The 23,987-nt window shown below is 52.3% G+C and overlaps 1 protein-coding gene and 1 non-coding gene across 2 annotated transcripts; both read right to left on the reverse strand.

Annotated features, from left to right (window-relative positions):
- Positions 1–1,375: 1,375 nt before the first annotated feature.
- Positions 1,376–20,867, reverse strand: LOC6597107 (mediator of RNA polymerase II transcription subunit 13). The gene is given in 15 exon segments (XM_026989955.1): positions 1,376–2,091; positions 2,157–2,272; positions 2,336–2,453; positions 2,519–7,331; positions 7,407–8,041; positions 8,161–8,341; positions 9,673–9,906; positions 9,908–9,985; positions 10,039–10,164; positions 10,674–11,322; positions 11,416–11,879; positions 12,136–12,219; positions 12,286–12,379; positions 17,422–17,737; positions 20,493–20,867. Coding segments are annotated over 15 exon segments (8,361 nt in total). The 5' UTR covers positions 20,562–20,867; the 3' UTR covers positions 1,376–1,707.
- LOC113566048 lies at positions 11,954–12,097 on the reverse strand. The gene has a single exon (XR_003408918.1).
- Positions 20,868–23,987: the final 3,120 nt, after the last annotated feature.

The following is a 23,987-nucleotide window of genomic DNA, read 5'->3' on the forward strand; positions in this document are numbered from 1 at the left end:
TGTTGTTGTTGTTGGTGAGTGTTGGTGTTGTAGAAAGCTATCCTTTTTGTTTTTGTTTTCGTTTTCGTTTTGTTTACAGGCATTATATATTAATTTGTACACATTTTCTTTTAAGTATTTCCATTATTTGACAATTGGCTATGTGAGTGGGTGTGTGGGGCGTTGGGGGGATGCAGGGGGAAGTACAAGAATCGCCCTAGGGATTACACGAATATAGTACAGTACGACGAATACAGACGAAACAGAATACACAAAAAATTCAAAAAAAATAAAAAAATAACTGATCCTAACGCTCATCATCTAACTCTACATGCTACTCCTCTCTCTATCTCTCTCTCTCTCTCTCTCGATCTCTCTCCGATCTGCGCTTGGCGTCCAGATATATATAGTATATATATATAGTGTTATATATATGCAATTTTACAGTATACCGTTTATATGTTTCTGGTTTTGGGATGGGGTTTTGTTTTGGATGTTTCCTCTTTTTTTTTGTTTGTTGTTGTTGTATAATTTAAATTTAAACTAATGCTCACTTCGCACAAAAAAATTTACACAATTTATTAATTTAATTTAATTAGACTTAAACGACTCCTCCGACTGCTCCTCTGCACTCCATCCAATTTGTTGTAAACTAATCCTAGTATTTGTATAATTACACGTTTCTTTTTCGCTTTTTTTTTGCTTTGCTTTGTTGCTGCTTGTTGTTGTTGTTGTTGTTGTTGTTGTTGCTGTTGTTGGTTGTTGGTTTTTGAATCGGTTTTGTTGTAAATATGTACAAACTGGTTACTTAATCCTAAACATGCTCTCCTTCGATCCGATCCGACCCGATCCTCTCTCGTCCTTTTGCGTATTTTATATGCTCTATGTGTATGTATAATATATGCCTACGTGTGTGTGTCTGTCTGTGTGTGTGTGTGTGTGGTGGTTGTGGTTCGCTCCTCGATCATTCATCTGCTCCTCTGCTCATCCTCCCACTCCATCAAATACGTTCCTTCTTGTATATTTATAAATATTAAACACTAATCGAACGCCCAGGCCTATGTATATGTATAAAAAATAATATAGGTGTTAAAAAAACAAAAAAAAAAAAAAAAACAATCTTGCAAACGACAGACAGTCCGTCTACACTTGTCTACACTCTTTAAACTTTACACATGACAATTCTCGATAGTTTAATAAATAGTAATGCTGTTGCTGTTCAAGACTTATGGGTAAACTCTACTCCTCCTATCCTCTATCTATCTTCTATCTCCTATCTCCTATCTGCTACAGCTGCTACTGCTGCTCTCTCTCTCTATCTCTCTCTCTCTCTCTCTGTTTGTCTCTATCTTTCTGTGTGTTACAAGGCCCTCCGGTTAAGTAATGCTAAGTAATCTGTGCGCTGCTGTTGCTGGTTGCTTCAACTTTTATTTCTGTTTTCTTCATCTTCTGTGTCTAATTTCATCTACGGCTAATGGTTGCTCTGTTGCTGTTGCTGTTTCTGCTTCTTTCTTGCTGTTTGATTCTGTTAACTTCGATTGTTTTGTTTCCTTTTTGTGGTTTGGAGCTGGACTTCGTTTTGGAGTTTTTGTGGAGTTGTTGTGGAGCTTTTGTGGTTTATACGGAGTATGTATAGCTAGTGGAAGTATAGCAAACGGAAGCATGCGACTGCGTTTAATTGAAGATTGTGAAATGGTCTTTCGGTCTTTCGGTCTTTGATTGAGGTCCTTAGGCTATAGCTGCCGTCAGATAGTACAGATCCATTAGCGTCTGCACATTGATGGGCAGACAGGAGAGACGGTCGTGCGTGTTGGAGTCGAGGGCCAGCCAGGAGAGGGCGTTGTATCCCTCCAGCACGAAGCGGAGCACGTCCGCCGTCAGGCTGGAGTCCAGCGGATGGTCATTCGCCGACTGATGGGCATTCGTAGAGTTGAGAATATCGTCGGCTATCTGGATGTTCGGCACATGCAGATGGAGTGCGGTTTTCAGGAAGACCGGACACACTTCCTCCAAATGCGGACACGCGGACCAAAACCAGGCGGGCATGCGGCCCGTCGGTGCCGTTGAGACCATATAGCCCACCGATATGGGCTGCTGATTGAGGGATCCCACCTGAAAACGATCGAAGAAACGGGCTTTAGAGATCCATCTGAGGCCAGTTAACGGGTATCCCTTACCTCCTCCACTTCCTGGGGCGGGGTGCACTTGAAATTGTTGCCACCGGCGCTCTGCCAGCTACGATTGTCCTCCATGCGCCCCGGACTGCCGTGATTCGACACGCGATCCATGTGTGCTACAACGGGAAGAGGGATAGGCATTAGAATCGGCAGCAGATTGCCGGAGAGCATCGACTCACTGTCTCCCCAGAAGAGTTCCCCGATATCCGCATCGCTGAAGTCCTCGTTTCCCTCCTCTTCGAAGGTGAGAAAGTCATCATCCACCTGGGGCTCGTTCTGGAACTGGCGGGTAAAGGGCTGCACAAGGAAAAAAAATCGATTAGCAACGATCCTCGAGAGAAAACCCATCTCAGAGGACTCACCGCACAGACAGCACTCGTGGGAAAGACCAGAATGTGGGTACAGGTCACATCCTGCGGCGTGGAGAGCGGATTCTGCATCGAAATCTGGGAGAAGCGTTCGTCGGGCGTAAACTGGTCGGGCATCACGCGCAGCTTGGCGTCCGGCTCGAGGGTGACGAGGCAGGCGCTCAGGATGGTGGGCGGATACATGAGGGTGCACTGCTTGCACATGTCCTTGAACTGCTTGGAGGCCTTCTGCAGCTGCTGCTTGCTGAGCAGATAGCTCCACGACTTGAGCTCGCTGTGGCCGATGCGGCCAATGCGCCCGATGACCAGGCGCCACATCTGCGACGTCTGCGAGATGATGCCCATGACGAAGTCCATCAGCTTCTTGAGGGCCACATAGCGGGCGGGTGCCTTGCGGCGACGGGCGCGATTCGGCACGTCGATGTTGATGCACACCTTCTCGAGCAGCTCGCCGCGCTCGTCGGTGGCGGTGGCCAGCAGCCAGGCCTGGTCCTCGCTGAGGCAATAGTTGCAGTACATCACCGAGTAGCGGTGCTCGTTCTGGCCGTGCATGCTCCCCGCCGAGCGCGAGAAGTCCGTCTTGTCCGTCCGCTCGTACATGGGGGCCAGCACAAAGGGGGCGGTGTACATCTTGTAGGCCCGACGGTTCGGTTCGTCCTTGGTCTTGAGGAAGGCCTCCATGTTGGCGGCCGTGCCAAAGCCCGTGAGGCTCTTCACCGACTGCGCATGGACCAGATGTCGCCGGCACTGCGAGAATATGTTGAGCGCCAGGCACTTGATCTCGTCCGAGAAGCGTTTGCGGTTGCCGCACGGCCCCAGCTCCATCACCGCTTCCAGCGATATGATCTGGATGTTCATCTGGGCGCGCACCGAGTCCGGCACGGCCTTCAGCAGCTCCGCGTAGCATCGGAGCAGCGCGATCAGAGCGAGGCGCTCCAGCTCGCAGCTGTCCGAGGCGAAGGTGAAGGGGTTGACCACGTACAGGACGATGGCTGCTGGATTGATGTCCTCCAGGGTCTCGCCCACGCCCAGGGGATCGCCCAGTATCAGGGCTGGCTTGGTGTCGCCACCGGCGCTCCCCTTGACGCCGTCCTTGCTGTCCTGTTGGTTGTTGTTGCTGCTGCTGCTGCTGCTGTCCAAAGTCGGGGCTGCCGACAGCGGCGTCTCTGTGCCCGGCTCCTGCTTGATGGGATCGTTGTGCAGTGGATCCGTTCCAGAGCCGCCGGAGTGGTGGCCGCCTTTCGAAGAGCTGCCTCCGCTGGCACTGCCGTCGGGCGGATTGAGCAGCGTCTTGTCGCCGGGCACGCGACTGAGGTACGGCGCCAGCTGGTGGAGGAAGGCCACCGCATAGCGGCGGATCTGCTCGGCCAGCGGATGATCGAGGGTCCGCAGCCAATCGTCCAGCGGCGTCTGCTCTCGCTCTGGCGGCACATTGCGGCTGGCGGCCACCTGGAGGATGCCCTCCCAGCCGCGGATCGGGGTGTGCCGGCCCAGCTTGCACATCTCGTAGGTGCTGCTCAGCTCCCGGAAGTAGCTGCGCGTGCAGCCCGCCACGTGCTCGTTGTCCGGACACACCACCACATAGACCACGTCCCGGGCATAGGAGTACGGCTCCAGGAGGAACTTGTCCCAGTAGTGGATCGAGTGCGGGGCCACCGAAATCCAGTCCTTCTCGTAGCCCACCACCACCGAGGGTATGGGCTGCGGCTCGCACTGGCCGGAGGCACGGCCCGCCAGGCGGTGGAACTGGCGCCACGTGAGCGGCCCGCTGACCGTGTTGTAGGAGCTGGCGTCCTTGGAGCCTGCGGCCCCGCCGCGCGACTTGCAGTGGAAGGCGTTCTGCAGCATCGGCTGGATGGAGTTCATGGTGCGCACGATCTCCTTGTTGCTGCGCGTGAAGCCCACGGGCAGGTACGGCCACTTGTGGACCGTGAGGCAGCCGCTGCCGAGGATCGACAGCTTCTGGCGCAGAGCGGGCGGATGGGCGTGGAAGGCGGTGAGCTGTTGGCTCGAGTTTCCGTGGAACTCCAGCATGTTGTCCATGCGCTGGTGCTCGAAGGCCATGCGGGCCTGCTCCAGCGCCAGGCTGATCACATCGTGGGCATCCATGAACTCGAGGACATTGGCGATGGAGGCCATCGAGGCGGCCGGGGCGCCGCCAGTGCCGAAGAGGCGTCGCTGCCGGGACATGCGTCGGCGGTGGGACTGCAGGGCGCGGTGCACGGAGCTGCTGGATGTCTGGATGATGGAGCACTGGTCCAGCAGCAGGTCGAAGATGGCATGGGCGAGATGCTCCAGCTGCCCGGCGCTGGCCGCTGCTCCCGTGACCTTCTCCAGAGCGGAAGAGCTGCTGGTGTCGCCGCCGGGCCCGGACGCCGCCTTGGCCTGGTTCTTGCGGCACAGGCTCTGGATGAGGCTGAGCAGCGAGGGCTGCTTATTCCGGCCCGGATCGTCGGCTTTGCCCGTGATCTCCACCTCGTCCTCGTAGAAGAGTCCTGCGCGGTGCGAGAGCCTGCGATTGACGACGGCACTGAAGCCGCAGGTGCACTCGACGGGATCGTCGTCCACGTAGCCGGTGATGTGCGGATTGCTGCTCGGCGGCGTGCAGGAGGAGGAGTTGGAGCCGCCATTGGGCCCGTGGCCGTGTCCGGAGCCAGCTCCGGGCATCGACGAGGAGGCGGGCGACCCTCCAAAGGCACTGATCATCCTCAGGCCGCCGCCAAACGAGGCGGCCGATGAGGAGGAGGAGCTGGGCCCGTTGAGCAGCCTCTGGCCGGCCGTGGCCGCCGCATTGGCGGAATGTGCGGGGAACGGATTGAAGCTGACGCCCGGCAGCGGGACGTACACCCCGGAGTCGGCTCCGCGTATGTTCCCGATCTTCTGGGTGTCCGCATTGCACACGCACACGCTGCTGCTGTCGAAGTTGTGGTCGCGGAACACGTTCAGCGCCGTGTCGTACAGCAGGATGTTGACCAGCACCGAGTTGACCTCGGGCAGCTCCTGCAGCAGCCCGGAGGGCACCGCCACCGCCGATGCTGGCCCACTGGCAATGCCCGCATCGCCAGTGTAGGGCATCATGTTGCCCAGGTGGTGGTGGCCCGCTCCTCCAGCCCCCGATCCAAGGCCGTGCATGCCCGACTGTATGTGGTGCATGCTCTGCGGCGTGTGCGGATGCGGCTGCGCCTCCTGCGAGTGGAGCTGCCGGTTCAAGTACGAGGAGGTGGATGTCGCCGGACTGGCCACGCCCAGGTCGTACGGATACGGGGGCGGCGGATGGGTGGGCGTCTGCCGCAGCATGGGACTGTTGCGGGGGAAGGGCACTCCCACGCCGCCGGGTCCCGGGGAGATGGGCGACATGCCCGCCCGCTGCATCAGCTGTTGCATGGAGCTGCCGGGCGGCGCCTGGGGGCAGTTCAGCTGATTCAGCAGCAATTGGCTGCCGCCGCTGCTCAGCGGCTGGGGCACGGTGGAGGGCGAGGGCATGGCCGTTTGCGGGGTCCTGGGCGCCGCCGACAGCAGTTCGTGCAGCTGCTGGTGCCTCTGGTGCGCATGACTGGCCGCCGCCGCCTGCTGCTGCTGCTGGTGCTGATGCTGCAGCTGCTGGAGCTTCTGCTGGTGCAGCTGGATGCACTGCTGGAGGGCCTGGTGCTTCTGGTGCTTCTGCTGCTGGGCGGCGGCTACCTTCGCCATGGTGGCCGCCCGCGACTTGTGGGTGCTCCACGTGGGCTTGTAGTAGCAGTTCGTGGGCATGCTGATGCTCGGCAGCGTCTGGCTGGGCAGGTTCGTGAGCGGGGCGTAGCGCGAGGAGCCCACGAACTTCTCCTGCTGCGGCGGCCGGTACACGTAGTTCCAGTCGTCGATGGGCTCCTCCAGGGGGCTGCCCAGCTCCACGTTGTACTCCTGCTTGAGCAGCTTCAGGCTCGACTGCGTGCCCAGGGCCACCACGGCGGACACCGTCGTCACAGAGGCAGAGGCGGATGCGGCAGCGGCAGCGGCCGCAATGACCGCCGCCGGCACCTGAATGGGGGGAGCCACTGCCATAATACTGCTGGTGTCCACACTGAGATCCGTCATCACCACGTCCGTCTGGCAGGGACTCGAGTTCGGGTGCTGCTGCTCGTGGGAGGGCGGCGTGGGAAACATCTTGGTGAGATCCTCCGCCTGGATGTTCCCAGCCCCAGAGCTGGCCACAGCCGCGGCCGCCGCTGCGGCTGCCACCACAGCACTGGCCACCGCTGTGCTCCGCTTGAGCTCGTCGATGGTGTTGGTCACGGCGCTGCAGCCGCCGTTCGAGGGATTGTTGGAGTCGGGCGGCGTGTGGATCTGCACGCTGCTGCACTCGTCGTTGGAGCTCGTCTCGAACAGCTGCTCCAGGTCGTTCAGCGAGGGATTGAGGCCCTCGGCGGTGAAGAGATTCCCTCCGCCGCCGCTGCTGGCGCCTGTGGTGCCGCCCGACGATGACTTTGTCTCCTTGCACGACGGCGAGTGGAGTCCCGGCTCTGTTTTGATGTCCAGTCCGTGGAAGAAGCTGCTGCCCTCGGCCTCCGCATCGCTGCCGTTGGCCGTGCTGTTCACGATGCCCACGAGGCCACCGCTAGAGCTGCTTCCCGCTGCCCCTCCACCGCCTGCGCCTCCGCTGGCCGCTGCCTGGACGTCCAGGGAGAGCAGCTGCGAGCCGTAGACCGCTCCGGGCGAGGGCATGAGCGGTTTGACGTGCGTGTGGCCCTCGTAGAGGTTCTTGGCGTACCGCGTCCTCTTCTGCTTGGACGTCTCCTCCATCTTTGGCCGCTTCACGGTTAGGTAGTCCCTGAAAGAAGCACAGAAAATCCAATGTTTAGCAATCCAAAACGGATTATGCGATCACATGCTCTCCGCCACTCACCAGTTCTCCTGGAATTGAAAGTCGTAGATGACCTCCTTGAGCCACTCGTCGTCGTAGAAGCTGTCCGGGTCCTTGAGCTTCAGCTTCGGCGGCTTGTACAGGCTCAGCAGGTTGTTGATGGCGTCCGTGGTGGACGTCACCGTGGTCCCCCGCACCGTGCCGGGCTCTGGCTTGATTGGTATCTGATGGGCGGCCGGCGTCTGTTGCTGCATCTCCAGCTTCTTCACGCTGATGGTGCCGCACTGCGCCGTCGTCGTCGTCGTCGTGGAGGCCGCTCCACCCGGTGTTCCGGCCGTCCCCGAGGCGGCTCCTGCGGCGGATGCGTTGGCCCCGCTCGTCGTCAGAGTGCCGCCCGCCGTGGGCGTCGGTGGCTGCTGCTGCTGCTGCTGGGGCGGCACGCTGCCGGGTCCGGTGAGGGACTGCGACGCCCCACCGCCTGCCGCATGGTCCGTGTAGGAGGGCGGCTCCACGCTGGGCGTCTGGTGGACATACGGCGAGGCGGTGATGCTCTTGTTGTCGTGCTGGTCCGTGGGCGTCGGCGCGGGCGTGTTCTTGTCCAGCAGGTGGTCGATGGGCGTCGGCGGCTGCTGCAGATTCGAAACGGACGTGGGCGCATGGGGGCTCATGTTGAGAAGCTGTCACGAGGATCGGGTGGTAGAAAGCAGAGTGGATTTTCGGGGGTTAGTAGGGCAGCCAGGCGGGGGGGAGGGGGTAGCTGTGCTTCTGCATTTTTTGGGTCGTCACTTGCACTCACTTGCTCTGCGGGCGGCACGGACGTGGGCTGCGAGTGCGCCGAGTTCGGATGGGGCGAGGGCGCCGGCGTGGCGGGCGATCCCACGGAGGCCACCGGCAGCGACGAGTCGCCGCCCAGGGAGTTGCGTGAGTACGTGGAGGCGCCGCCATGCGGAGTGCCGTGCGGCGTGCTGCACAGGTGTCTGTCGAGAGAGAGAGAGAGAGAGCAGAGTGGGAGTCTGGTTAGCAGGGATGCCGTCTGGAGCCGTCTCTCGGGGGTTATGTACAATGCTCAAGCTACGGGGCTAAGCTAGCCATGGCGTAAGTACTGATTAATGGACGAGTATGCAAAACATCGTTAGGCAAAAGTATACAAAATAAAACCACATCCAAGGCGGTTAGGGGGATCTCTAATCAACCAGTTCTCTAGGTTTACATGTGCTATATCCAATATAAAATATAATGTCTATAATCTATAAAATGTTATTTACAGCGAAACCAAAAAAGAAACATCTGGGCATCCTGCTGCCAGGATAACGAGCGTAAACGAGCCTCTATGTCATGCAGAATGCACCGAAACCAAAAACCAACCAAAAAAAAACAAAGTAATTCGAATTGAAGTTCATTCGAAAGATGGCAAATGCAAGTGGGTGGGTGGTTGGTGGGTGGGTGGCAGCGGGGTGTAGCCAATAAACTAAGGATATGGTTAAAGGAAAAATGAAAGAATAATCATCACATATCGCATCATTGGCCACGGGTCTGTCATGAGGTCAAAACAGTGTTGATTATGGCTTTTGAGTGTTGCGAAATACCATTCACCATTTTCACCCCTCTGGGCTGTCAAGCAGTGTCTCATCGGTCGACACTGTCAAGCAGTTTTGCGCCTCTTTAGTGTTGCACAATTTTGACACTGTCAGGCAGTGTTCTCTTTTTTTTTAGTGTTGGAAAATACCATTCACCGGAAACGGAATAAAACAGTCGCCCAAACACTTTCAAGACATGTTTTTCGATTTTTTAGTGTTGCAAAATACCATTCACCGAACCGAAAACAAAGTGAAAAAGTGAAATAGTGAAAAACTAGAACTAGCACTTGTTAATGCAAAATGGCAAAATGATTCGTGGTGTTGTGGGGTTGGGTGTGAGTGTCGTGTGTGTGTGTGTGTGTGTCGTGTGTGGTTTTTAATTTGTTAATTATTTAAGAGGCAGCAAAGGTGGAAGGAGAAATAATGCTCAAATCTTGCAACCAACCAACAATAAAAGAAACAATAAAAAAGTATAGGGTTAAACAGAGCGGAGCGTGTTGTGTGTGAGAGAGAGACAGACAGAGAGAGAGAGAGAGAGACAGAGAGAAGGAAGACAGACAGAGAGAAGAGTGGGTTAGAGAAGGAGAACGGAAGAGGAGAAGCTTTATAGCGGTTACTAAAAAACGCTAGCCAGCACTGGCTCTCCACACACACACGCACACGCACGCACGCACACAAACACTCGCTCGCTCGCTCGCACACACACACACACACACAGCAACAACACAAACCTTGCTTTTGGTGTATTGGTGTCTGTTGCCGCCTTGTACCTGGCGGCGACGACGGCCGAGGACGACGACGACTGCGTCAGCGTATTGAGTAAACGCTTGTGGAACGGCACATTGTGGCGCCTTGGGGCAGAGGAAGAGCTCGAGTTCGAGTTCGAATTCAAATTCAAATTCAAATTCAAATTCGAGTTTAAAGTGTTGGTGGTGTTGGTGGTGGAAGCAGAAGAAGAAGAGGTGGTTGTGGTGGTGGTATTGTTGTTGTTGGAATGATGCGTTGCTGCCGCTGCTGCTGCCAAGGCGGCTGCTGCTGCTGCTGCTGCGGCGGCTGGTGTTCCGGGACGCTGCTGTTGGTAATGATGCTGGAAGGACGACTTGGAGCTGCTGCCACCGACAATTCCTGCGGCAGCCCGCAGTGACGGAGAGCCCAGCGGCTGCTGAGAGAGAAACTGTTGCTGCTGCTGCTGCTGCTGACGCTTGCTGCTGCTGCATTGGGCGCTGAAAGTTGTTCGTTTTAAGTTTTAGACACACTGTTTTTGTTTCCCTTCCCCGTTTCGCGACCAAAAGCTGTCTGCTGTGTGATTTGGGTACAGTACAACAAAAGAACAAAAAAAAACAAAAACAAAAACAAAAGAAAGAGAGGAGAAGGGGGATCTACCGCCTATCGCATGCATATATAATATAGATATATATATATATCGACAAAAAAAAACAAATAAAGGAACAGTTAGCTATCGCGATCGCACTGCTTGCTAGGGGGGGGTGGGGGGAAGGCATGCCATCAAAGCAGGAGCGAAACGGAACGGAACGGAACGGAGCGGGGTGCTCCGTTACATCGATTAAATCAGGGCATACGAGAGAGAGAGATAGATAGATACAGAGAGACAGAGAGAGAGAGAGAGAGTAGGAATAGGAGTAAGAGCAAAAGTAAGAGAGAGCGAGGCCTCTCCATCCATTTCAACGGTTATCTGCTTGCTGTGCGGCTCTCTCTGTGGATCGCGACTTACTTGGTGCATATACAGGGCGCCTTCTGCATGGGATCCACAAAGTTCCACAGCTTCTGGCGCTGCTGCTGCTGCTGTTGCTGCTGCTGCTGCTGGATCTGCTGCTGCACCAGCTGCTTGGAGTCCGCCGGAGGCTTGTTCTGCTCATCCTCATCCGGAACGCCTGACGTCGCAGACGCTGCAGATCCTGATGCCGCCGCCGCCGACGCCGCTGCCGCCGCCGCTGCTGCTGCTGCTGCCGCCGCCGCCTCCACATGAAGGGTATTCATGACGCAGTCCTGCCACGCACGCTCCGGCATCTCGACGGCCGCCGCGGCAGGTATATGAGTATTGTGGGTGTTGAAGGAGAAGCCCGAGGTCGGGCGTTGGTCGTAGTAGGGCTGGAAGGAGAGGCGCTCCAGAGCGCTGACGGCCTGGGGCACAGCCTTCCGCGAGGCGCCGCCATCCTTGGCCTGGGAGGCACCGGGTGGCGTGGCCGCAGAAGCAGACGCAGACGGAGCTGGAGGACAGGAGGCCGAGGAGAGGGCAGCTGCCTCAGCCCCGGACCCCACACCCGCACTGGCCCTCTGCAGCTCCGCGAATTCCAGGTGCTCCATGTCGTCCAGATCCGTGACTAGTACATAATTCGTAGGATGGTACATCTTATGGCCACCTGGAGACGGAAACGGAAATGGGATTGGGAATGGGAGAAAGGAGCGGAATGAGTTGCAGTTCCACACTTCTTCGGGGCGAGGGGGACACTCACCCGACACCACCTCCACGACGGGGGGCACGTCCGTGTTGTCCTTATTGCACAGCGGGAAGAACGAGGCCCAGTCCTCGAGGATCTTCTCGGCCACGGGGTCGTTGGCCCTGTAGCTATTGCCCGTGAGGATGGCCGCAATGCCGAAGGGGGCCAGCATTACCTTGCGCGCATGCGCTGGCGGCGCGGCCTTCGCCTCGGCCCCCTCATTTGGTTCCGTTCCGCTGGTTCCGTTCGAATCCGGTGTCTGGCTCTGGCCCGGTCCCGCTCCCGAGCTGGATCCTGCTCCCGATCCCGATCCCAGGCCCGACTGGCCGCTGGAGCTGGCTGCGGCAAACGCTGCTGCCGCCTCGGCCAGATGCTCCTTGGTCAGGGGCCGCACGGCGGGGTGCTCGCGCAGGTCGATGGAGGCGCACACCGTGTCGCCGTGCACGAAGAACGTGAAGGAGAAGGACAGATGCTGGGAGCTGTAAAGTAGCGCGATTAGCGAGGATTAGCCAAGGACATCACAGAAGAGGGTCAGGGAGAGGGGCAGGGGGGAGAATGTAGCAGGAAGAACGATGCAGTGCCACAGACTGGGATGCCACTGCACAGAGTTCCTGAGGTCCTTGCTCTAGGATGACGGGGGGGAATGTGAAACGGCCAAGCTGTCAGCGTTGCCACATCGTTTGTCCCTGCATCCACAATGGGAAGAGAAGCCCTCAGTGGAACGACGGCACTCACCTGCGTCCAAAGAGACGATCGCTCGACGTGCAGGGCTGCACGAACCATTTGCCGAAGCGCACAATGTCCTTGGTGAGCACGAATCTGCAAAGGAATGGGAGATTGTTAGATATTTCACATCACCTCTCTCCCACCGCGATCTTCGCTTACCTTTCCATCAGATTGTGCAGCGCCTTGAAGAGCAGCGAGCGGCACTCGTACGTGAGCGCGCCCTTCCAGGTGCCATTCCAAAGCGCTTGATTGGCTGCAAGGAAGAAAAAAAAAAGAGTTGCAATTAGCCAGTGGATTCCATGTGGATGCTGAGCGGTGGCAGCGGGGAGGCCATTCCATGCCAGTGACGAAAGCAGCCCCAAAAAGGTGCCTTGCGACTTTTGGGTTTATTCCAATGTAACTTATGGAAAAATACCCAAAAAAAAAACCCGCAACAATGAACAACGAAAAACAACCATAGAAGCTCGCTCTTTCCCTCTCTTTTGGCCTCCCTCGCTCTTGCTCTCTCCCTCTCTCTATCGTCTGTCTCTTTCTGGGGAAAAGTCAACGACGCAACGCACGCCTCGAAAAACACTTTTGAGGCAATTTATTTTTGTTATTGTTTGGTTTTGCATTGTTTTTGTTTTGTCGAGCCGCAAATGACAAATGGGCAGGAAAGAGAGAGGGAACTGGATACATCAGAAAGAAGAAGCAGTGCAAGCAGTGAAACAGTGAAATATGTAAATGCAACATTTGCCAGAGAGAAACGTGAGAAGAACAAGAGGAAACACTCAAACACTTGAGAAGGTAGAGGAGGGGAGGTAGCGTCATGAGAAGAAGGAAGTGGAGAGAGAGAGAGAGTGGAGGGAAAATTAATGGCAAGCAAGAGGGGAGGGAGGTTTAAATCACTGGAAGAAAGGACAGGGAGACGACACTTTGAGAATGAATCCAAGGCGGAAGTGCAAACCCTTGAAACAAAAGAGTGCCAGCTGTAGGGGGAGGGGAGAACACACACACAAACACCGAGAGAGCGCCGTGTAGAAGGGCCAAGAAATTTTTTGGAAAATTCCAAGCATCTCTCAAACGCGCCGCCTACAAGCGAAGAGAGAGGGAGAGAGGAACCACCTACACACACACACACACACGCAAACACCTCTGCTGGCGCTTACAAGGAGGCACTGCTTGCGTCTGCTGCCTCAACAAATGTTGCAAAGATAATTACGTAAAGGTAAACAACATTATAAATAACAAAACGCAACAAAATAGAGAGAGAGACAGAGAGAGAGAGTGAGAGTACATAAAAAAAAGTGAGGAGAGCAGACCAAAGAGCCACAGAGTGGAGGCAGAGCAGAGCAGCGAGTAAGAGGAAACAGAAAATAAAACACAAATGCAGCCAGGCAGGCAGGCAGCGGCGCCGATTTGAGCAGATTTACAATGTTGCGTCTTCCTATTCGTTTTTCTTCTATTGGCTACGGCTGCTGCTTTTGTTGCTGCCTTTACAAGCCACTGCGTCACTGCTTTTGCGGATTACAATATTTGTTTGCATTGGTATTCGTAGTCGTATTGGTGTGCATACTATGTATTTCTTGGGCGAGTTAGGTTTACTCTTCTTTCAATGAGATCAGCGTAGGGTTTTTTGCTTGGCTAAAGCTCACACTCGCACGCAGAGCCATACAGAGGCGAGAGGGCAATGTACGATTATGTTTGTGTGTGTGTGCGTGAGAGAGTCTGGTCTGGCGAAAAAGTGTAACTGTTGGCCGTTTGCCTGTTGCCTCCCTCCGCCCGCCGCCGTTCCGCTCTCAACCAACCAGCCAGCCAAGCCAGCCAAGCCAGCAGCCGCCCAAAGCCGGCACTCGGCTCGGCTGTGAGGTCAGACCATCGGCCAAACGCCAAAAGTTCAAAGCTCGCCCAAAAAGCCCACTAGGGTAGGCAGCACGGCAACACAGCACGCAAGCAGTGCAGCCTCTCTTAGCCACTGCTTCGGGTCTCGGCAAACAAGCAAAAGAAACGAAACGAAACGAAATGGAACAAAACGGGACGACAAACAAAAAATAAACACACACAAAAAACGCCAAACGCAACAACAAGTCCACACAGACACTGCTCCTCCCTCCCCCCAGCGTCCGCAACGGAAAGTCCGGCTTCGTCTGCAAACCATCCCTCCGCTTGCACTCCCTCTTAAGCACAGCTGCTGCAGCCGACGCATCTTCGGCTGTAACAGGAATCGGGAATCGAAGCGACGAACCGACGACGACGGCTCAATGCAAATTCCACATACATATCTCTCGCATTGTATGCGTATGCGTGTGTGTGTGGGTGTATTTTTTTTAGCACGTGTGGTTTGTGCACATGTTGCTGCCGAAAGACTCGCTCAGAGAGAGCGTCAGAGAGAAAGAGAGTGAAAACTATAGCGAGTGTGTTTGTGGGAGAGAGAGAGAGTAAATGTATCTGCTGCCAAGCGAACGATAATTTGGTGGTTGGAGAGTGACGGAGAGCGAGAGAAATGTTGTTTGTAGCAAAAGTGCCGCTAGCTAGGCTCTCCGCTCTCCGCTCTCCTGTCTCTCTCTCTATCGCTGTCTTGTTTGTTGTTTGTGGTTTGAAAAAAACACAACAATAATGGTATTTTAGGTTAACAAAACCCCCCACCCCATCCCACTCACGAACCCTCTCACTCAATTACAGGTGGATGGAATGTCACACAACAGCCGTTATGTTTAATTGACGGGGGAAATGGGGGGAAAGATCGGGCGGTGGGGACGGGACTGGCATTTCATTTGCGTGCAGCAACAAATGTTGAAATCAAGGTCAATAATCTGCCGCTGCCGCTGGCGCTGCCGCTACCGCTGCGAGAACCGCGCGCGCATTATGAAAATTGTTTAGTATGCGAAAAGGCAAAAACAAAGACAGAATCAAACACACAAAAAAGCAGGTAGAAGAACCTCCACACGAATGCAAAACTTTGCAACAACAAGAAAGCGCAGTGTAATTAAAGCTTGCTTCCAAACCAGTTTAAGCTCTCGGGAGAGCGACAGAGTCTCTCAGTCAAAGACAGAGAGCATATGAGAGAGTGGCACGTATGTAATTATTGGCTCCAATTGTGGAGCGCACACACACATATACACACACACGCACACAGTAAGAGACAGAACCAAGTGACAGCTGTTTAAGGTAAAAAAAAACATGCTATGAGGAATGCAACAACAACAAATACAATGACAACAAGTAGAGCTGGTGGGGAAGAGGGAGAGGGAGAGTCCGACGCATGTTGGAGATTGTAGGCAGCCTCTGCCACCGAGATGCGTAGGCGTGTCTACGTCTACAACACTCTAATGACGTCGTTGGAAGCGACCAACATAAGAAGAGACCTACAAAAAGGCAAAGCCCTGATGATTGCCTGGGAATGTGGCCAAGGCTCTGCGTAAAAGAATGCTTTGATTTTCCATGAATGGCGGTTTAGCTTTAAGCAGTAGATTATACCGGTTGTGTGTGAATAAGATACGAAAATTATAATTTAAGCACAGCAAATGCGTTTTTCTAACAAGTAAAACTGTACTGCCTGGCGGTGCAGCCATTAATAACCAATATTAACTTGACAATTTCTAGAAACAACCTTTCCCTCACATTTTAGGTCCACTGTGCCTGGGTTTGCTGAGATTTGCGGCGTTGCCATTTTCACCTATGTAGCTTGAAAGCAGCGCTACTTACTACCCACAGCAACAGCAACAGTAACAGCATTGGGACGCGACGCGACGCGACGCTCGCTCTCATCTCCCTCTCTCACGCTTTCTGTCACAATTTCATTCACACGCACACTATACACACTCTCTCGCACACAGAGAGACCGTTTTCATGCGTGTGTCGGCTTCTCGGCCCGTTTTGTTGTTTATGGCAGTCCGGTGGCGGCCGCAAAGTAAAAGGCTATAAAAAGAAAATGAAATTTCGCACACACACACACACGCACGCAAAGGCAAGCAAACTCAAGGGGTGAACGGGAACAGCAGGAGCGAGACAAAGTCATGTCAATGCAATTAGTCAATGTCCTTGTCATTACGAGAAGCAGGCGACAATGACAAAAGCACAAAAAACAAAGGCAACGAGGCAGCGAGGCAGCGACGCGGCCGCGGCAATAATTTCATCAGCGAGAGACGGGACAAGCAGAGCAGCGACGTCGCGTGCATTCAACTCAAGGCAGCGGACAGAGGCCAGGGCAGAACGCAGACGACGCCGACGTCGCAGCCAGAGAGCCAGGTTAACGGTAAACGTAAATGAGACGCGACAGAATGACGTAGTCGAACAAGGTACACAGATTACGGCGTTTAGTTCTGGGGGTCGGGTCGGTCTCTGGTTATGGAATTTGCCGTAGTCCCACAGCCCCATCGTGAGACGAACGGACCAACGGAACAGAAAACAAAACCCAATTCCGAGTACCACCACACCATAGTTTTTGTGGTCAGAGATAATGGTGGCAATAGCAAAAATATTGAATAAATAGTAGCCACACCAAATAGCTGATAAGAATGGTGCCGAATGATGGCCGCGCGCACTGCCCGAAGGCCAGCCATGATGTTCGTGTGTACAGAACCAAAAACCCTCCCAGTCCGCCCACAAGTAGGGGAGCCAGTAAAGAGAGCCAGAGCCAGAGCCAAGACCAAAACCAGTGAGAGCCAGCCGTTTTGCATAGTTACGCCAGAGAGCGTAAGAGTGGACAAGAGAGAGGGAGAGAGAGAGAGCGAGATACATAGTTGGCAGAAGAAAGAGAGCGAGAGAGCACCGCAAAAATACTGCAAGTGACAGGTGACGTTTCACTCGTCTTTGTCTTGGCTGGAGGGGGCAGTGAGTGGGCGAAAGAGGTACGGCCGCCTACGATTGACGTTTGTTGCTGTTGCTGTTGCTGTTGCTGACAGACGCTGACGTCGACGCCAACGTCAACGGCAACGGCAACGCCAAACTCACCACCATACCATGTGAGTGACGTCGAAAGGAGAACAATAATCATCTGCGGCAATCGAAAATATCTCGCGTGTGTTTGTGGCCTGTATTTGTGTTTGTGTTTTGAATGTTTTGAGTTTTCTCATTCCGAGTCACACACACACACACACACACACACACACGCATGCATTTTGGTGCTGCTGCTGTTGTTGCTGTTGCGGTGCATGCGATGCGGCCTTGAAGCTTTTTATTCAATTCATCATCGCTTGCACGTGTGTTTGTGAGTGTGTGTGAGAGAGAAGGAGACTGAACGAGTGCATATAAAAAAGGGATCCCAAAGATAATACACTCCATCAAAACAGGAATCTTGAGCGTTTATCAACTTACCCGCTACTCTCAGCAATTCGGCGTCGACCAGGTCACTGAGATCGGGCTCCTCCCCGTACCAGAATATCCACAGCTCCTTAGCGGCGGCCAGCGATAGGGGCGGGTGGACCTTGGTCGATGTGGTAATCTCAAAGGTTAAGGCATTCGGATCGGTGTTGTCCGGCTTGTGGGACTGCACCCGGCGCCACACACAGAGCATGTCCGCCTGGATGCATCGCGAGTAGGAGCGCAGTATGGGATCGGCCAACGGATCGCTCGACGCATTCGGCCGTTCCCCATTGACGAACTTCCGCCATTTTATTCCACATAAATCAGTCTGAAAGGAAGAGTTAATGTTTCAATTAATTATCGTCGCTTTTTATTGATTGTCCGTCCAGATCCCCAAACGATTGCCTCTGAAGGCGGGTCGGCTAGGGTCGGGCCGGCCATTGATAAGCCCCAATCGAAAGCAAATAATTGTGTAATATTGCCAATCGATACGGATATCTACGCAGGAAAGTGTCTGCGCCCCCGTCACTATCTATAGAGGCCTGCGCCATCCCATCCCCACTACTGCCCCTGTATTTGTAATAAATCCACGATTCAGCTTTGTTATTGCAGCTGCAACACGACTTTCACAACTGTGGATACAATACAATATAAACAGACGCAGACCTACAGACGTGTCAGCGAAGCAAACAAATTTCAATCTCAATCAAATTCGTGTTAATTCCTCTTAAATGGATGTCCTTTTGTCGGTATCTTCTTGGTACAGAACTTGTACAAGTTTTAAAGCAGCTTTGGGGGGGAATTTCACAATAATGCCAAATACCATCGATCTTCGGCCACTTCAAATTACAAATAAACAATAATACCTGTTTCAATTTAAGATATTCATGCATTTGGCCCTTTTCCCCGTGCAACCCCCAACCCCCCCGGTTTTCACTGCAATTCCCTCTCATTAAATCGTTTAGGCATGGCATTTATTTCCTTCTTAGCAGAAATCCCTTGTGAACTTTAATAAACATTTATTTGACCTGTGGGTTGGTGGGGATGGGGCTCGAAAGTATGGTTTCCCCAAGGGTATTTTCATTCCTGTTTGGAAGATACTTCGTTCTGGGCATAAAACAGAAATGCTCATCCCATAGTCTCAGTGTTTCACAGCCGCGCAGATCACACACACACACACACACACACACACGAATTCCACGGCGCTGCACTTGGCGGCGGCGGCCCCAACGGCAACAAAAGAAGAAAACGACCAAAGCGAAGCTCGAATCTGCTCGAAACTCAAAACAAAAGCACGAAAAAAAAGGCAGAGAGCCACAGCAGAGGCAGAGGCAGAGTCAGAGGCAAGACAAGAAAAACTTGAGCAACGAGAAGAAGAAGGACAGGGACGGGGACGGGGACGGGGAAGGGGATGGCAAGCTAGTGGCTTGGGCCTGGCCAAGTCTCGGCTTGGGGTCGTCATTGGCGGCTTCCGCTGAGTATTTTTTTTTGTTTTTGTTTTCGTGTTGGGTCTTTGGCTGGAAACAAGTTGCTGGCTGCTTGAATTCGGATTCCTCTGCTTGGCGGCGGTCGCGCCTGCTGCTGCAAGCAGTTCACAAATCAATGGCCCGTGGGTGCACAAGCGAGATAGAGCCAAAATAAATAACTGCACCGCTCACAGACACAGACACAGCCAAGCGGACAGACAAGCGGACAACACACAAACGCACACAGACACACAATAGCAACCGAAAGGTATTCCCCCAAACCACGAATGAAACGGAACGAGCCGGCCCCCATCCTCTCTGCCGCACCGCACCTTCTGGGGCTTGGGCCATACACTGCTTCGCCCATAGCCATAGCCATAGCTCTCTCGTCGGCCCACCGAAAAATGTTCCACATTCTTCCGTTTTTTGCTTCTTTTTCTTTTTGCATTGCTGTGTTTTCATTTTCGCTCTCATTTCGTCTGCCTGCCTGCCGACTGACTGCCTGCTGGTGCTGCCACTCGCTGCTTTCTTGCTTCGTTTTCGTTTTGTTCTTTTATTTATTGGCTTTTATTTTTGGGGCGAGCGCTATCGCATTTTGACCATAGCACTTGTACGCGGAGATTCTTTGGCGAATTCCCCCCCGTACATTGTCTCGGGGCAGAGCCCCCAACAACAGTTGTATGTAGGTTTCTGCCTGCTGTCTACGTCAGCGTCTCTGCCTCACCATACCGCTTTGCAATATTCATGCGCTCTCTCAGTCTTGGCCTCTCTCTCTCTCAATGTAAGTGTATAAGTGAGAGCGAATGCTGCTCTCCTGCTGTTATCACGACATATTTTTTGCTTGTGTTTGTTCACGCGCGCGTGCCTCTCAAGTTCAAACTGATTTCTGCTCGTTCTCTCTCCCTCTCTCTCTCTCTCTCTATCTCTGTCGCTCGTTGCTCTCTATCTCTCTCAGAGAAAGTTTGGCGCGTTTGTTATTGTTTCGTTATTTCGTTGGCGTCGAGTCTCTTTAGGGCAGCGACGGCGGCAGCGGCAGTGGCGGGGGAGAGGAGATAGCAACGGCGAGTGGAGCACGTTGACTTGTACGCACTGTCGTTGACGTCGTCACCGTTTGTTGTCCGTTCCGTTCCGCTTCTCATTCCGCCTTTCGGGGGGATATTCATTAAAGAAACAAAAAAAAAAAAAAAAAGAGAAAAGAAAAGCAGCAGCAGCAGCAATCGCGGGGCCAACAAACTAGTCGCAGTCGCTGCCTCTGTTACTTGGAGAACCTGTTATGGGGAGAGGCGGCAGTTGTCTCTTTTGTGTCTATTCCTTCGCAGCAACACTTCCTTTTCACACAAACGCGCACACACACACACTCTCCAGAAGCATCTACTTCCTTCTCACGCTCTTTTTCACAGCGGCTACTTCCTTCCCACGCCACGCTCCTCCTGCAGCTACTTCCCCTTCACACACACACACGCACGAACACACAGACACACTTTTGCTGCAGTGACAGCAGTGTTTTCCAAACGATCGTAACACTCGCCGTGTGGGTGGTTCCCTCCCCGCTCCTAAGGCCCTACAATTCGCACTGACCTAGATCTTTCCGTCACAGTGGGACAAATGGGTACTTACCAGGGCATAAAAGTTTGTATGGCAATCCTCCAAACTAGCGCCGTTTGTCTGATGGTTTTGATGCGTCATAGTTCTTGGCTTTTCTTGTTTCCACGGCAGCAGCACCTCATTTTCTCAAATGTGTGTTTTATTTTGTAATGGATTACTACTGTCTCTCTGGTATTTTGCACATTTGCGTTTTGAATTTGTATACTTTTTACTTTTTTATTGATTCTGCTGCGACAGAATATGCACACATACACAACTACACATAGAGGCACTGCAGGCAGACGAACAGTAAGAGAGACAGGGACGCACAGAGATACACAAAGTGAACGGTTTACTGCTTCTTCTTCTTCTACTTCACTCCTTCTCCTCCTCCTCTATGATGTTGTTATTGCTGTTGATTCGTTTTTGTATTTTGTATTTGTTGCTTTTTTGGTTAAATATTCAGTTATATTTTCCTCTCGTTCTCTGCTTTTCTTTCACAATTATTTATTTAAACGTTAACGTTGTTGCTTTGGCAATGACACACACACACTGCAGCACATTTCTGGAAGATAAAAAGCATTTATTAGATTTCCACGCACCCATTATCTACCGTTGTATTCCACTACACACTGCATCCACACACTCACACACATACACCCCCAACAATAATGAACAATAATTTGTGCTTTTTCTTTTCTTATTGTTTTTGATTTTGGCTTTTGGCTGCTGCTTATTTGTTGCTACTGTGGCTGCTGCTTTCCTCACTCACACATGTACTCGCCCAGAGAGCCGAGCCACACAGATACACGGCAATTACAAGGGTGGACGACGAACGTTCGTTCTCATTCGATTGCTCTCTCGCTAGTCTGTCCATTCATTCCGCTGCTGCTCACAGTGAGAGAGAGAGAGAGCAGTGCTGAGAGCGTGACTTTTTTCAAGGCAGTCGGCAGCGGCGACGTGACGACTAAAAGAGCGAGTTTCATACATATATATTTCTAGAAACACAGTCACACACACTCGCTTACACCGACGCACGACTCGCGACGATGAAAGTCGTTGGGGTTTTCGTTAATCGTTGATGTAGACAAAAAACTAAAAAAAAAAAAACCTGGCAAGTTTTTTTTTTCAAAATTTCTCATATGCATGGCTTCTGGCTGCCTGAACCACCCCACCCCCCACCGTATTCACCCACCCAACCAACCATCCATAACTCTTTAAATGCGTCGCCATTTGTCTGCTCTGCTCTGCTCTTCCCTCCACTGCACTTTGTGTATACACTTTTTCGGTATTTCGATTTTTCGATCGCCGCTCTGCATTTCTCGAATACGGTAAATATTTGTGGCTGCTTGAGGAGTCGGGGGGGAGGGAGGGAGGGTGAGCAGCAGCAGGCAGATGAGTAATACACACACACAGGCACTCTTACAGAGAAGCAGCAGCAAAGACAGGGACTGGGAACGTACTGCTTGGCACTTTTTTGTACACAGCTTTGCACTAAATACACGAAAAAAAAGAAAAAAAAACCAGTGCGATTGCGATTTTAAAACACACATTATTTTTAATATTATTACTCAACGTTTAACGTATATGTGCACCACACCACACATCTCTCTCTTTGCAATCGCCTTTTGCTGGCGTTTCGCACAACACACAACACAAATGACGAGTCAGAAAATTGTAGACCGACTGCGGGCCGACCCGAGACCAACCGTGTTCCGTTGGCTGCTGCTGCTGATGGCTGCGCGGGGCTGCTGCTTCTACTCTGCCACACACAATGGAAATTTTGCTCGCCTAGCTGTGCCTCTGTCGCTGGCTCTGCTTGCTGTTGCCACTGCTTCGAAGTAGTTGTGTGAGCAGCGAGTAGCGAGAAGCAGCAGCAGCAGCAGCTAAAGAAGATTTGTCAAACACTCTCACACACACACACACGCTCGCACAGAGCAACAGAGAATAGCGGCTTTTGCTCTTTTTGCAAAGACCACAGAGAGGGAGAGAGAGCGTCCAAACAAGTTTTATTGCACTAGTATGTGTTTTGCATGGCGGCGTCTGTTTATTAAATGCGCGGCTCTCTCTATCTTGCATCGCATCGCCTCTCTCTCTGACGACACTATCGAATGCTGGTTGGGGATGCAACCAGATCGATTGGGTCCTAGGTGTACCCTATATGAAAAAAAATAAACTGTCTTTTTTTGTTTAAAGATTATAGCAAAAAATCAAGACAGATTCCATAATTTATGCACTATACAACACTGCACACACACACACGCAGTGCGAAACGTGATACATAGACAGCATTCCTCTCGCATTCACACACACACAGTAAAACACACAACACATCCATATAGCCAGAGCAGCAGCAGTAGCAACCACTTTCGTAGTTTTCTTTTCGCCCCGTTTTCTCTTGTTTCTTCGCAGTAATCTGTGTGTACACATCGGATTTTTGACTTTGGGGATACTAAAAAAAAATAGACAAAAAAATGTTACAGTTGTTGCATTCCCCTCCAGGGCGACTCTGCGGAGGCGGCATTTCCTTTTGGTCCTTTGAATATCACCTCCTACTCCACCTCCACGAACACACACAAGCAGACAACAGCCGCTGTCTTCCTTCCTCTGCAGCGGCAAATCGACCGCTTAAGCGATTAAACTATTAGCCGCTTCACCAGCAGGAAACATTTAAATGCCGCAACATTTTGCGGGAAAAAACACATTCACAATCCCCGTGGAACGCAACGGCACTTGATACTGTTATTTATTTTAATTTGTTGCAGCGCAGCTATCTGCGGTATCCCCTCCACCGCACTAACACACACACACACATCCAAACACACACGCAATCGGTCTCTCTCCATTACACACTGGCATCGAACGGGTTTTTTTTTGTTTTTCTGGGTACATTTTTGGAGACATTTCTTATCGCTTTATTCTGGGTTTTTTCCGTTTATTTTTGTGCCACTTTCTCACGGGAAAAATCTGCGATCGATATTTTTTGTAACAAATTTTTGCAACAAAATATCAGGGAAAAACTGGCCGGTGTGACCGTCGAGCGTTACGGAAAAATACTACGGCTGCAAAGTACTAGAGCTGGCACGACCATCGATTTATATATCGATATTTCTATCTAAAACCTTAGTGTAGTGTGGTGTGGGAGGGATTTGTAACGAATCAAATGACAAGTGCCGCTTTTGTGGTTAGTAAAATTTATGTGAAACGGGGAGGATGTTTATTATTTCACCTGACCAATACCCTTGTTGTACTAATTATATTGTAATGAAATATTCATGCGATAGGTGTAATCGTGAACTGAGTACGAAAAATACCAAAATATATGAAATTCGCCTGAGGCTAACGATGCTATCACGATAACAAAATAGCTATCGACAGTTGTACACCTCTTATCAGGGTGACTACTTACTTACTTCTATTTTTACGTGAAATTGAGTAGGAGGTGTACTTATAGTATATTTGATTAGTAGATGGTATTTCATCAATCTATTAAATTTCAAGTATAAATGTATATTAGGTATATTATTA

This window comes from Drosophila persimilis, unplaced genomic scaffold, assembly GCF_003286085.1.
Source record: "Drosophila persimilis strain 14011-0111.01,24,50 unplaced genomic scaffold, DperRS2 tig00000431-arrow-pilon, whole genome shotgun sequence".
Classification (NCBI taxonomy): domain Eukaryota; kingdom Metazoa; phylum Arthropoda; class Insecta; order Diptera; family Drosophilidae; genus Drosophila; species Drosophila persimilis.